The sequence below is a fragment of the Panthera pardus genome, unplaced genomic scaffold (assembly GCF_024362965.1).
Source record: "Panthera pardus isolate Hobbes unplaced genomic scaffold, ASM2436296v1 HiC_scaffold_16, whole genome shotgun sequence".
Lineage (NCBI taxonomy): Eukaryota > Metazoa > Chordata > Mammalia > Carnivora > Felidae > Panthera > Panthera pardus.
Genome location: NW_026526721.1, coordinates 133,254,799 through 133,270,368, shown reverse-complemented (window position 1 = coordinate 133,270,368; position 15,570 = coordinate 133,254,799). Strand labels below are relative to the sequence as shown.

The 15,570-nt window shown below is 42.2% G+C and overlaps 1 protein-coding gene across 11 annotated transcripts in view; it reads left to right on the top strand.

The window, feature by feature from the left end:
• TBC1D5 (TBC1 domain family member 5) overlaps positions 1-15,570 on the top strand; it is a 533,248-nt gene that overhangs the window by 503,519 nt on the left and 14,159 nt on the right. For all 11 annotated transcript variants that reach the window (XM_019435515.2, XM_019435530.2, XM_019435508.2 and 8 more), the window contains one exon: positions 4,873-4,972. In XM_019435515.2, coding sequence (XP_019291060.2) covers positions 4,873-4,972 — 100 coding nt within the window. The remainder of the gene's footprint in view (positions 1-4,872; positions 4,973-15,570) is intronic.

Below are 15,570 nucleotides of genomic sequence, written 5' to 3'. Positions count from 1 at the left end.
TTTATATCTTAAAGGAAGTGATTGCTAACTCCAAATTAAGACTAATACATAAGATAAATAGAGAAGACTTTTTAAGCCAGGAGGCAGTACATTCCTGGTGTCCTTTGTCCTCTCTGGGCTGACAGCACCCCGGTTGGTGGCCGCACGCAAGAAGAAACTGAAGCCATCGCTGGGCCCCCTTCTTTTAAAAGCCTGCCAGGCTCTGGCCTCGGTACCGTTCTGAGCTCATCCAGCTGGGTTTGTGTCTGTAACCTATTGACAAAGTGACTTCAGTGGAGGTGGTAGGAGGCAGGGACCAGGATTTCCAGAGCAACTATTCTTATTTCATCATAAGACTTGCATGTACTCTACCTCATAGTCTGGTAAATTACACAACACTCTTACTCTAATTATGCGATTGTAATCTCCATGGAAGCAAAGTGTCTGACTTACACCCTCTCCAAGGAGTGCTGAATTTAAGCCCAGATTGGGCGAGGATTACTTAGGGTTACACAACTAGTTAATGGCAGGACCAGAAATAGAACTCAGATTTCCTCATGCCGTAATAGCAGCCTAGTGTTCTGCCCCTTCTACCTCTGTTCCAGTTATCTGTTGCTGTGTAACACCCCATCCAAAATTCCACTCCTTAAAACAGCAACGCTGCTATTTCTCATAGGTTTCTGGGTCAGGCATTTAGTTGGGCTGTTCTTCTCCATGTGATGTTGATTGAGTCACTCACTTAGCTGGTGTCAGATGGATTGGGCTGAAAGGTCCCGGAAGATGTCATGTACATGTCCAGAACCTCAGTACTTCCCCCCTGGCCTCTTTCTCTCCATATTTTCTCTCCTCTCTTTCAGGATTCTAGCCTGAACTTCTTGACATCTTGGTAGCTGTCTTCCTCTAGTGAAAGCAAAAGTAAGCAGAAGCTGACAGACCTCTTACACTAGCCCAAAACTGGCACAGTGTGACTTTTACTGCATTCTCTGGGTCAAGGCAGGTCACAAGTATCTATCTGGGAAATAAATACTGCCACTTGCTGAGTGGCACAGCACGTACACCGAGGGAGGGAAGGAATTGATGGCGGCCATCTTGGAGACTAACCATAACCGTAGTTAACCAGCAGACATAGCCTTCTCTCCCTAATTCCTAGTGCCGGACAGAATGGAGAAACTCAAGCCTGGGCAGAAACGAAAGAGAAAAGGGAAAGAGAAATGCCCTGAAACACCGCATCCTTTTCCATCTTCAAGCCTAGCATAGAGTTAAGAAGGTGGCACCCACGTACCCACATGGCCCTCCAATCATTCCTTGGCTGAGTTTCTTCTGGTCGTCTTTTGCGCATCAGAGGAGACGGTGCTGCATTTTATAGTAATTTGGTTTTACAGCTACTGCTATGTCTGTTTTCTGTGTCAGGCTTTTAAGTGCCTATTTCTAAGGCCCATTCTCTACGCAGCAGTTAAAAACAGTACTTTTCAGTGCTGCATTGTGTATTGCTAAAATGTAATACACCTACAAGTAACCTTTTCAACCGTTAATTTCCATCTATAAGTCAAGTTATACTCAGTTGCTAAGAAAAAGCGTGTCTCATTAAGTTTCTCCTGCTTTCTTTTTAACAGTACAGAAGATTCGTATATGAAAGAACAAGCATCTAAGACCGGAAAATCAATTTTCTAGCCTATTCTACCTCTGGCAACATCCCTTGTATGCTAACTAACTTGGTTAGGAATATCCTACATAATGAGGATTACGGGCATACTTCGTTTTATTGCGCTTTGCAGATATTACATTGTTTTACAAGTTGAAGGTTTGGGGCAACCCTGCGTCAAGCAAATCAGATGGCACCATTTTTCCAACAGCTTTTGTTCACTTCGTGTCTCTGTGTCACATATTGGTAATACTTGCAGTATTTCATTCAAACTCATTCATTTTCAATGTGTTTGTTTGGCGATCTGTGACCTTTGGTGTTACTGTTGTAAATGTTTTGGGGTGCCACAACCCACACCCACATACGACAGTGAACTTAATAAATGTTGTATGTGTTCTGTCTGCTCCACTGACTGACCATTCCCCCACCCCTCTCCCCTTCCTTGGGCCCCTCTATTCCCTGAGACACAACAGTGTTGAAATTAGGCTTAGCGAGGGAGGAATGTCGAAAGCTGAGATAGGCTGAAAGACCTCTTGCGCTGCCCCAGTAGCCAAGCTGTGACTGTGAATGCGAAGGAGAAGCTCTTGAAGGAAATTAGAAGTGCTGCTCCAGTGAGCGCATGGATGACAAGAAAGAGAAACAGCCTACCGCCGATATGGAAAAAGTTTGAGTAGTCTGGATAGAAGCTCAACCAGCCACAACATCCCCATAAGCCAAAGTCAAATTCAGAGCAAGGCCCAGACTCTCTTCAATTCTACGAGGGCTGAGAGAGGGAGGAAGCTGCAGAGGAAAAGCTGGAAGCCAGCAGAGATTGGTTCATGAGGTCTAGGAAAAGAAGCCGTCTCCATAACATGAAAGTATGAGGTAAACCAACCTTCTATTGGAAGAAGAGGCCAACTAGGACTTTCATAACTAGAGAGAAGAAATCAGTACCTGGTTTCAGAGCTTCAAAGAACAGGCTGACTCTCTCGTTAGGGGCTAACACAGCCGGGGACTTTAAGTTGAAACCAGTGCTCATTGACCATTCTAAAAATCCTAGGGCCCCTAAGTTATATGCCCGTTCTACTCTGCCTGTGGTCAATAAATGGAACAACAAAGCCTGAGTGACAGTGCGTCTATTTATAACATGGTTTACTGAATATTTTAAGCCTACTGCTGAGACCTCTTGCTCAGAAAAAAGATTCATTTCAAAATATTACTGCTCATTGACAATGCACCTGGTCACCCAAGAGCTCTGATGGGGGTATACAACAAGATTAATGTTTTCGTGCTTACTAACACAGCATTCATTCTCTAGTCCATGGATCAAGGAGCCATTTTGATTTTTAGGTCTCATTGTTTAAGAAATACATTTTCTAAAGCTCTAGCTGCCATAGATGGTGATTCTTCTGATGGATCTGGGCTAAATAAACTGAAAACCTTCTGGAAAGGATTCACCATTCTAGATGCCATTAAGAACATTAATGATGCTTAGGAAGAGGTCAAAAGATCAACAGTAACAGGAGTTTGGAAGAAGTAGATTCTAGCACTTATGGATGATTTTGGGAGATTGAAGACTTCAGTGGGAGAAGTCACTGCAGATGTGGTGAAGACAGCAAGAGAACTAGAATGAGAAGTCAGCCTGAAGCTGTGACTGAATGGCTACAATCTCCTGATAAAACTAACGGATGAGGACCTGCTTCTTATGGATAAGCAAAGAAGGTGGCTTCTTGAGATGGAATCTTCTCCTGGTGCAGATGCTGTGAAGATTGTAGAAATGGCAACGAAGGATTTAGAATACCACATAAACTTAGTTGATAAAGCAGCAGCAGGGTTTGAGAGGATTGACTCCAATTTTGAAAGAAGTTCTGTGGGTAAAATGCTATCAAACAGCATCACATGCTGCAGGGAAATCGTTCATGAAAGGAAGAGTCAGTTGATATGACAGGCTTCATTGGTATATTAAGAAATTGTCATAGTCACCTCAGCCTTCAGTAACCACCACCCTGCTCAGTTAGCAGTCATCAGCATGACGGCAAGGCATGACGGCTAGACCAGCAATGGCCAGCATTTTTAGCAACAGAGTATTTATTTTATCTTATTTTTAAGTAACCTCGACACCCGACATGGGGCTCGAGCTTACAACCCTGAGATCAAGAGTCGCATGCTCAACCGACTGAGCTAGCCAGGCTTTAAATTAAGGTATATATGTTGCTTTTTTAGACATAATGCTGTTGCACACTTAATAGACTACAATATAGTGTAAACATAACTTTTTTTTACATTTATATAAACACAATTTTATATGCAACTGGGAAACCAAAAAATTCATTTCACTTACTTTATTGTGATATTCTCTTTATTGCAGTGCTCTGGAACCAACCCCACAATATCTCTAGGGTATGCCTGTATTCTCTTACTCTGAGAAAAATTCTCTTAATCTTCTAAATTTCCTTGGGAAATTTTTTTGCATGTATGTTTTTTTCCTTAACAAAAACTGGGTTTTTTTTTTGTTACAGTTAGATTGTCTTTTACAGTTTAGATAATTATTCAACCTAGAGTATTTTTTCCTAGAAACAATCAAATAAATAAAATTCTCTAGTGTCATATCAAAAGAGGAAATGGAAGAGCAGCTATTTATGGACTGTAGGGGCAAAACATTTCCAAGTGCTTTGGGAAATCTCACATTTAAAGAGATTATCATTGTCTCTGGTTCCCCAAATGTATGTGAGGAAATGTGATATTTTTTTACCCAGCTGCCTAGGGAGTAGGGTCCACTGAAACACATTTTTTTTCTCCCCATTCGTGTGGCTCAGATATTGAAGATATTGTCTGTACTTTTTTTATACCAGGTTGTATGGGTAAACATTTACACATGGCACAAAGCTAACATTCAGTTAGAAGAAGTCCGGTTTTGTTTTGTTTTTTATTTTTTTTTAACGTTTATTTGTTATTGAGAGACCAAGAGAGACAGAACGTGAGCAGGGGAGGGGCAGAGAGAGGAGACACAGAATCTGAAGCAGAATCTGAGCTGTCAGCACAGAGCCCGACGCGGGGCTCGAACTCACAAACCGCCGAGATCACGACCGGAGCAGAAGTTGGTCGCTTAACCGACTGAGCCACCCAGGCGCCCCAAAGTCCAGTTTTATTTTTTAACACTGTACCATTTCTCTTATTTTGTGCCTCGATAAAATCATCCAAATCACTTGGAGAACTGTGGGGATTTTACTAAATTTTAAAAATTTTCCATATCTTTACCCCTTTCATTTTAGGAAGAAGAGTTAGAAGCCCAGATTTCCTTCCTTCAAGGACAATTAAATGACCTGGATGCCATGTGCAAATACTGTGCGAAGGTGATGGACACCCATCTTGGTGAGTGAGCTGCTTTGTCCCCGGGAGTGATGATGGTCATAACAACACTATCCACTTGGCCCTGTGTCGAGCTTTTCATGTGAATTATCTCATTAATTCTCACAGCAGCACTGTGGGAGAGCTACTGTTAGTATCAACATTGTACAAGTGAGGAGACTGAAGCCCAGAAAGATTAATAACATTTCCCAGGATCATAGTACGAGTAAGTGGACTAGAAATTCAAAATCAAGCAGTGTGACTGTAGATTTCAATTCTTAAGTGCTACACTGCCCTTTATAAATATTTGTCTACATCAAACCAAAATGAAATGTTGACCTTTCAAGGTCAAATGGTCAGCTCTACTGTTGTGCCAACCTATCTGTAATTACTATTGTGATTATTATTTTGACAGTGCTTTATTTTTTAAATACATAGGCTTTTTTTTATGTTTATTTATTTTTGAGAGAGAGAGACAGAGACAGAGTGGGAGTGGGAGAGGAGCAGAGAAAGAGGGAGACAGAGTATTTGAAGCAGGCTCCAGGCTCCAAGCTGTCAGCACAGAGCCCGATGTGGGACTCGAACTCACGGATCGCAAGATCATGACCTGAGCCAAAGTCAGATGCTTAACCGACTGAGCCACCCAGGCACCCCTTAAATACATGTTTTTAACCACCAGCCTGAAATGCATGTCAGGACCACATGACCTTTTCTTACTTATGACTGTGCTTATATTCTAAGAAATGTCCTAGTTTGAAGTTCAGTTTATATGTGAGTCCTACATATGTCACGTTAGAAAGTCTTCAGGCATTACTCTCTACATTTGTAAAAGTTCTGTATTTTGTAATAGAAATGGTCTCTGGTGGATCACATATGTTTTGCTTCAGTAACTCTGTGCTGCTTGCGAAACTTCATAATGCATACTATTACCGTTTTTCAGTTCTCTTACAGACATCCTTTTTCTGTCCATTATCTTCTTTCTCCAGTGTCTAGCATCTGTAGTTTGGGAACAAATTAGGAAAATAAGACATATACTCTGACAGACATAGCCGATATGCTGCTGTGTAAGTGTGGACAAATGACAATACCAATTATTATAAGGTATCAGGATGCATCCCAGTTGTGAGGGGAAATCGAAGAGAATCCACCAAGGCAGACGTCCTAGGAGTGGGCCATCCCTAGAGCCTTCCCTGAAGGTGGACTTTACCTTGGGCTCCATTGACTCCCCAGCCTATTCATGAGTTCACTTGCATGTGGCCCAAACAGCTGTCATTTAGGTGTAGCCTAAACCGTACTGGCCTCTAGCAAGTAATGTTCCCTTACAGATTTGGAGAGGTGCTTGACCTCAGTGGCTGGTTGTCCTCCAGTGTCTTACTAGGCAGCTGGCTGGGCCCTGTTCCGTCATCAGCCTTATTTCTCCTCTCTCGACCACTCTTCTCCTTTAGAGAAAGAGCTCAAGAGGGAGAAAAAACAGGGAAAACCCTGGCAGGTGATCAAAAGGGTAGTACCCCTGATCACAGTAAGAAATGTTACCCTTGTCACATCTGGTCCACCCCTGTCGAAACGATTTATTTATATGCTTCATGATGATCATCTTTAAAAATGCATATAGAACTAAGTTAATGTGAATCTCATAGCATCCCACTATAAATGCATCAAAAAGAAGTCATTAAGAGAGATACAGTTTATATATAAATAATATATATTATATAACTAATTTTAGTTTATTTAAATATAATTTTTAATTTTAAAGCAAGTGTGGGGAGTTGGGGGGAGGGGGGGCATGTGTGTTTGTGTATGTTTGTTTCTCTGGCCGTGTGGGTGACCTTTGTAGTGCTTGATTTTGGTTTTGACCAAAGTAGGAGAACAAAGAAGTGACTGGGAGAAAGATGTACTGGAACTCTAGAAAATCCTGTTAGGAAATCTCTAGGTTGTTTGGTCCACATAGCAGCTTTTCAAGCAGCTTTACTTAAGCCTAAGAATTTTTAAAGAGCTTTCGCTCTGATTTTGGTCTTTCAGTCAGCTCTGTAAGAGTATTTTCTCACTGCATGGGAGGGGGGAACACTTTAATTAAAGAAAAGCCCATACCAGATGTGAATTTTCAACTAACCACCAAACTAAATTCGTTTCTGTGTGTACGTTTCACTTTAAGCCAGAATCCCCTCATACAGTTGTCAGCTTCTTTTCTCCATATAAATAGCAGGACACTTTATAAAATGGGCTTGAAGAGGGTGGGGGTGCCTGGGGTGGCTCAGCCAGTTAAGCGTCTGACTTCAGCTCAGGTGATGATCTCACGGTTCATGAGTTTGAGCCCCGAGTCAGGCTCTGTGCCGACAGCTCAGAGCCTGGAGCCTGCTTCAGATTCTCTGTCTCCCTCTCTCTCTGCCCCTCCTCCCCACCTCAAAAATAAGTAAACATTAAAAAAAATGTTTTAAATAGGCTTGAAGGATGCTACAAAGAATTCCTGGCCCCAGGGCCCACAGATGCATTTCTATCCACCTGCCTATTATAACAGTGATTTATTTATTAAAGGGTATGCCTATGTTGTAGGCAGTTTTGATTCTAAGCAAAAATTAGAGGAAAACACAAAGATTAATTAAGGGAAACTCTTGATTGGCTCTTTGACTTATTGGACTTCTTTTAAAAATTACTTCAGCACCCTAGTATTTTTTCCATATGATGTTTTCTGTTTTTCCCAATTATTAAAGTAGTACAAAATCGGAACCACTGAAAAACCCATTAGTAAGTGACTGATTATAACTTAGTATAATGCCATCTTATCGAATATTAAAATACTTTCTTATTAACAAGGAGATGTTCATGCTATATTATTAAAGGAAAAGATAAGTAGCACAACAGTATATATTTGATGCAAAAATAACATTAACAGTCATGGCCTGGCTGAAAGGATGATTGTAGGATGACTTTCTGGGAGACCTAGTTTTTATGCTTGGAAGATGCAAGGTGGTCACTGAAAATCTGTAGGTGGCTGAAGTGCAGCTAGCACCTGGGACTTCCTCTTCACGCTCCAGGCAAGAGCCCCGTTCTGAGAGTGGCTGGCGTGGTGTTTGAGAAGGAGAGAGCCCCGTGTGGCAGCAGACAGACACAGGGTTGAGGTCAGACTCGGTCCCTTCTTAGCGCGGCCTGCTTCTGATAGTGTCTTCATATAGAAAATGGAGATGCAAATATCTACCTTGCCAGTTTGTTGCCAAGACTAATGTGCTTTTAACCCCAGCACAGGGCATGGCCCAAAGTCAGGTCTTCAACACAAATTCTCTCCTCTGCCTCATTAACTCTTAACTGTCCCTTCTCAGGGAAGATCATCGAGTCTGTGACCAGAGTGCTGAGTACTGACATGTGCAGGCCCCTATAACTAGTTAGTGGCCGAACTAGGACCAATACCACATTTCCCAACCCCTAACTAAATATCCCCTTGTCAGTGATGCAGAAAGATGCTGGAATTGGGATACGCCGGTCCTTGGGTTAGGTGTGTGAGCTCTTTGGGCAAGAAGAACTTTAATGATGCAGAGTCCTTGACCTGAGCGGCTGGGCCTCCATTATGCACTGGGCCACAGGCTACCAAGGCAGCTCTGAGAACTGCATCAGAAACTATTCTAGGAGGTATTTTCTGTATCCTTTCCTAATGTTGATTGTTTTCACCAAGTTCCTTTCATTTCAATAGAATTCCATATTACCCTGCGCTTTCATCATTTCAGTAATTTTAAAACGTCAAGTACAGTTCAAGGCTATTTTTATAACTGACAGAACAAATATAGAGAAAAACATCTCAGTTAAAAATTATATAAAGGCACTTGTTCAAATGGTCCTTTAATTAGGGAGGTAATAACATTGACAGCTTAGCAGTTACTTCCTTATGGGCCTGGAACCCAAAACTAAAGAAATATTTGTTTTATCAAAACTCTACCAAAATTTTAATTTTATTACTTCCACATAGTTGAAGCACGTGAATCCAAACACTGAGAGACAGGAATTGAAAATGCATGCATTTATTAAATCTAAACTTTCCTGTCAACTTCAGAAGGCTTGTTGTACGTGTTCATTTTTCTGTTGCTATAGTTACTCCCCTTCCCGTCACCCTGACAGTTGAGTCAAAAGCCATTGACAGTATTAACCTCAGGTCGTTGAGCTCAGGCTATTTTTAGGTTTGCCGTATTTTACTCATAATTGCACGTGGGTGAGCGGCCCACGCTTCTCTGTTCTGTGAGCAGCTGGGCTGAGCTGCTAGCTGTTTACAGGGAGTGTGAGCTGTTCACCCTGCTGGCCCTAAAGGCCCCACCTGCCCACTCCCGGGGGAGGTATTTCCAGTCTCTGTTCGGTATTCAGAAGTGGTTTCCAGCAGCTTGCCCTTTCATTGGTGGCTCATGTAAACAATGGCAGGGTTAAATGCAGTGAATTAAGGGAACTTAGGTTTCCCAGAGTGCTGTAGCTCCTAGGAGCTTAGAATGTTGAACAGGTGGAAGCTTTAAAAGCCAACTCAGCAGTTCTTCGTTGCGAAGGTGAGGAAAGCAAGGTCCAGGAAGGATGAGAGGCACACAGCTGGCTTGTGGCACACACGCCATGAGTCTAGACCCGATTTCAGTCCCTGGCTTCTCTTTTACTGACGCTTTGACTAAAGCCAACACTTGAATCGGTAGTTGGATTTCAGAGCTTCTGCTGTTTCATTGCACGCATCATTACCGATTTTGCACTTGTCATAATATTTATGTAAGAATTAGCTGTAAGAGGAGGCCAGTTTTGAAAATCAGTTTATTTGCTTCTGCAAGAACTTTATAAATCTCATTTTCTCATGTTTATAAAAACAACTTTCAATGGACGTCTGTGGAAATGTTCAATAAGGCAGTTAACTAATCACATTTGAAAAAAACAGGGAAGGAAAATGTGATCACCAGACAGCTTCCTCTCTGTCAATCACACTGTGATAAAAGTTTTCATTACTATTTTAAGAATTTTAAATGCTGCATTTAATTGTGGGCAGCATAGTCCTCTGTAGAAGGAGAAGATACCTTCCCTTGAGAGTCTTGTTAAAAAGATTCTTATTCAGTAGGTCTGATATGGGACCTGAGGTTCAGCATTTCTAACAGCCCCCAGATGACCGGATGTTATTGGCCCATGAAAGTCTTCAAGCAGCAAAGAGCAAAAGAACTTAAAATTATGTGGGCAGAATTAAATTAATATATTCATAATCCTATTGATGTATTCATAACTCCACCCTTCAGGCACATGTACAGCTAAATTCTGTGGGCAGACAGCACACAGCCTCCCCTGGTATTCTCTTGTAGCTTTCAATCATGTGAAATTCAGTTCTCTTTTTAGTCTCTTTGAACTTGTTCTACTCTAGTAGTGAAAGGCTCTTCCCACCCCCCACACCCCCCACTCCAATTTTATTGTCACAAGACTTGGAACAATTGGTCAAAATCTAACTTGTACCAACCCTGTGCCTATTTAGAAAAACTCTGCAAACTATACACTGTCTTACCCTTTCCCAGGCTAAGATACCACAACTCTGATCCCATGGCTTCAGTATAGACTGTCCCATCTTCCATCATTTTGCTTTCCACTTGCTGGCTGTCTCCCATTTTCCCATGTGTTTTTCCACAGGAGGAACCCACACTGAATATCTTTCCTTCTCTGTCTTTTTAAAAATACAGTCTCCAAATCCTTCATCTTTCTCAAACTGTCTGACTGCATAGCCCATTCACAGCCCTCCATACCAGGCTGCCTCTCTGTCCTCCAATCCCAGACGTCTCCAGCTAATGACCCAACAGGCAAAAGACTTGTCCACCCTATCTTGTGGAAACAGGCTTGCTGCTGATTGCTTGAACGCTCAAGGACTCTGTGGCCACCATAAGCATCTCACACTAAGCATAGAGCTTGTGAGCAGGGAAAGTGAAACCCAAGTTAAGAAGGCTAATGTTCATTGCCTTGGGCCATGTTTAAATCCCTACTGAGTAGTAGCACTCACCTTTGACTACTGACTTTCCTCCTGTCAGGAAAACTTTCATGGCCTCAAATTCACCAAAAAAAGTATTTCCATCTTAAACCTAGTTCACGGGATCTTATTTGACTAAATGATGTGATTTGAGGACAATCTTGGTCAAACTGCCCTCCTCTCTCATTGCTTCCAAATGAGAGGGTGCAATGGCAGAACCCTAGGGTATTTCCTTTTAGTAAAGGAAATTTCCTTTTAGTCCTGGCCGTGTTTCTGCTTTTATTTTTAGAAGCACGTCTTCTGGAAAAGGCATCTAACCATTACTAGAGCTTAGAGACCTTTTAAGTTTAAAAATATATGTAAAGTGTTTTTTCTGGTTGACCCTCAGATATGGGGTGCCCCATATCATGAATAGGATAGATTTTGCTGTGAGGAGTCATACTTCCATGACATTCCCTGGCTGGCAGGGTGGTAAATCCTAAGAGAATAATATGCCAGGTGGTAGAGATGAGTAAAGATTTCTAACTCTGCCAAGTACTCTGTTTACTTGAGAACTATTTTGTTGTCATCAAAAACTAATGTTAAATGCAGGACATATTTGCCTAGTCTTACCCTTGGATTTTCCTAACTAAATGCTCCTCTCCCAGTGCTGAGTTTAGGGTCTTCACTCATTCTGACATCTCGATGCAAAATAGGACCCTTGATTATATTTTCTGTGTGGTCTGCTTTTGTTTTTTTAAGAAAATATTGAGCATGAAGTGCCTTCCTCAGCTCTTAAGAAATCCTCAGTGAAAGTTATTTCCCTTCATCTGCCCCTACCATTTCTCAGTCTGAGATCTGGTTGTTTATGTTCGTATCCCTTAATTCTTCACCTGAGAAATAGCTCACCTACGTCTATTCCTCAGAACATAAAAATCAGCTCGCTTGCTGGCAGGAAAGCCCTGTATTGTTCATTCAGCCAATATTTATGAAGTACCTGCTTTCTGATGTAAAAATAGGTCCTGGGAGAAGTAGATTGGGGTAGGGTGAAGTGGAGGAGTGGTATTCTAAAATTGAGCTCAGCGCTCAATGGAAGACGTGTGTAAAGCTTCAAAGTAGGGAGAGAGAGCAAGCCAAGGAGAGTATACCTCATTAAAAATACCTAAAGGGACACACAGCTTCACATGAAACCACGGTCCTCCCAGAGCACCAGTGATTTCACAAACATGGGCAGGGACCCATGGGGTCCTAAAGTAATACAGATATAGTGAACAGACTACCATTTTGGGAACCAAAGGACCTTGCATCCAGGATTCGCCACATAGAACTGTGCAGTTTCAGAAGACTTTTAGCCTCTGAGCCTAGTTTAAGATTACAGTTCCAAGAGTAAAAGATGAAGCAAGGGAGAGTCTAACAACTGGATGCTTGCAGAGGGAGGACTGTTAATAGGCAGCCAATGCTTAAACACAGTTTTAAGGTGGACTTTGAAGAAAAAGGAAGGTGTGTTGTTGTAAGGAGACTAGGAGGGTTTTCTAGAAGGGGAATGGCATTTGCAGAGACATGCAAATGCAAATGATCTGTTAAAGGATGAATTTGACACCTGTAGTCTTCTACTAAACCCACCTTCTCCCAAGATGTGGACAACCATGGCACACACTCTGTGAGCAGAAATTCCTTTGTCAGCAGTGCAGCCAAACCCAGTAGTGACAAATTACAGGTCCGCCCCCCTCCTTGACCCATCACCACCTCTTAAACCACTACCACTCTGAGCACACATGTGACCCTAGATCAACCCTACATGTGACCCCTCTATTTTGTGACAGCCTGCATATTTCCTAGAGTCTGGACAGTCCTTTATATGAGATTGTCTGAGGTCAAGTTGGCTAAATCTCTATCAGAGATGAGAGAACCACAAAGAACAGAATCCACTTATATGGGTATTTAAGGTAATGGAAAAGGGAAACATACTAACCAATAATAGTAATAGTGAGCAATGTGTTTGAAGTGGACCATATTGGTTATCCCATGTAACTAATCTCTCCAGCAACCCTCTGAGATAGGTATTGCCCCCATTACCAATGGATTTACACAGATCTCTGCCTAAGGTCATCAAAGTTCAAGGTGTTTAATGCTAGGACCAGTGCTCCAGAAAGTTCTGACAGAAATGATACAGCAGTCTGTTTTGCATGTAGGTGACTTCCTGTCCTGCCGGCTGACCTCACTTAGGTCAGTTCCACCGCCAAATAAAGGGCACTGACATCAGAAGGCAATCAAGTCAGTGGCAAGACCCCCTCCTATGCCTCTTCATATCTCTCTCTGGCCCTTCCATCAGTGCCGTGTATGGAAGTGTGGGGGAGCTGAGGAGTCCAGATGACGTAGAATCTGGTCCTTGCTGTACACTTCCCTGTCATGAGACCTCAGATAATGGATTGGGGATTGCTAAGCTTGGCTCCCTTTTCTGTAATAGGATGACAGTCCTCATCTAGAATGGTTGTTGGGATAGTCAGAGGAGGTAACGTGGCCATGTCGAAATGAACACTGTCCTGAGCTTCTACAGTGGGCAACACACTGTGCTAATGTATTTACTCTTCATCGTAATCCTTTGAGAAAAGTTCTGATATTACCCTCCGGCATAAGGAAGCTAAGTTCCACCTCCACTGTAGATAGATATTAGTTCTGTCTTGTCCCCTTTCCACTCCCCTTCTTAATGAGCTTACGTTACCTTTTGTCCCAGCTGTTCAAATGAACACACGTTTATTCTAGCAGTGAAGACAAAGGGTTTTTAAGAAATTGAAAAAGTAGTTTGTGTGCCGCTTCCACTCCTGTTACAGTCAGAGATCTATTTCTGTGACGTTGACATCTCTTTAGATACAGTGGAGTCACCGTGGAACTCTTACGTTGATGAGATTTTTGGGTAATTTTCACAGAAGTAGTTATGTGAGATCTTCCCCCTTTAGTTTCAGTGCTCCAGCATTTATACTTTATAAAACTTAAGTAGAAGGAGATTGCAAAGAACATAAACTTCCTTCTACACAGAAACAAAAAGAAAGAGCCTTTATCTCATCACTTATTCTGCCTCTTGCTATAAGGAAAAATGTGCATTACTATTTTACTATTTTGCTATTACTGCGTTACTATTTTACTATTTTACTATTTTAAAGCATGAGGAAAACATCATTATGTTTTTCCATTTTTGCATGTAGATGCTCATAAATGCTACCTTAAATCAATGTATAGTTGAACTAATGCAGCAAAGGATTGACATGGCCGGTACTTTGTTGTTAGTAAAATCAAAATTCCTGCATTCAAAAATTTTAAGTCTCCAGAGGTGCCCTTTGTTTTAATTTGGATTTCTGTGCCCTGGATTCCTTAAAGTGAGACTAGTGAGGTTTTATAGCAGAGGCTTATCATGAAAATTAAATGAAAAAATTAAATTATAGTGAGGTTTTATAGCAGAGGTTAATCCTTAAAATTAAATGAACATTATATACATGTGTGGGTTTTCAGGGCAGAAGGTTTTGGTTTTCATCAGATTCTAAAAGGTGATCTTTGATCCTGTCCAAAAAAAATAAGGCTGAAAAGTTTCTGGGAAAAGGGTATGCTGCTGAAGATAGTAAGGCTCTGGGCTCTTCTCCCACCCTGGGAGTGCCCTTGGCTCGCCTAACTGCACAGCAGGCCAGAGCCAGCCTGGAACTTGAAGTTGTACTCTGCGCGCAGGAGAGGATTGGTGGGGCTGTCTCGGCCCCCTTTCAGTAAAGGAACTGGACGGCTCATATTCTGTGTAACAGGGAAGAGTTTAGCTGCCGTACCAGGTCGAATAGTGTTTCCTCCCCATTCCGTGTCCATCTGGAACTTGTGAATGTGACCTTTTGGTAAATAGGGTCTTTACAAGATATAATTACGTTGAGATGAGGTAAGACTTGATTAATCCAGTGACTGGTGTCCTTATTAAAAGAGGGGATTTTGAACACAAACATACAGAGAGAATGCCATGTAATGATGGAGACAAAGCCAAGGGATGCCAAGGATTGCAAACAACCTCCAGAGGCAAAGAAGAGTGCTTCCCTAGAACTTCCAGGGGACACGGCCCTGCCGACACCTTGACCCCGGACTTACAGCTTTCAGAACTGAGAATAAATTTCTGTTGTTTAAAAAAAAATTTTTTTACATTTATTTATTTTTGAGAGACAGAGAGTGGGGGAGGGGCAGAGAGAGAGGGAGACACAGAATCCGAAGCAGGCTCCGGGCTCTGAGTTTCAGCAGAGAGCCTGAAGCGGGGCTCGAACCCACAGACCGTGAGATCATGACCTGAGCCGAAGTCGGATGCTCAACCGACTAAGCCACCCAGGCGCCCCAAATCTCTGTTGTTTTAAACCACCCAGTCTGTAGTACCTTGAGACTAATAGAGCTGCTAATAACATAATCCCAAAAGCAGTAGAATAAACACATCAGGAGGTTATTACTATTTTTTTCATAACTAAAAGAAGCCCAGAGGTGGGCAGTCCAAACAGGTGTAGCAACTCCGTGATGTGCCCAGGGCCCCAGGCTTCCTCTGGTTCATCGCCCACAGTCCTTGCAAGCTGACTTGTGGAGCTCCTGCCCGCATTTCAGCAGGGAAAGTGGGAAGAGTAAAGGCCCAAAAGCCACAGACTGAGTCAGACCCAATGAGGAGATTCCCAGAAGCTCCATCTGG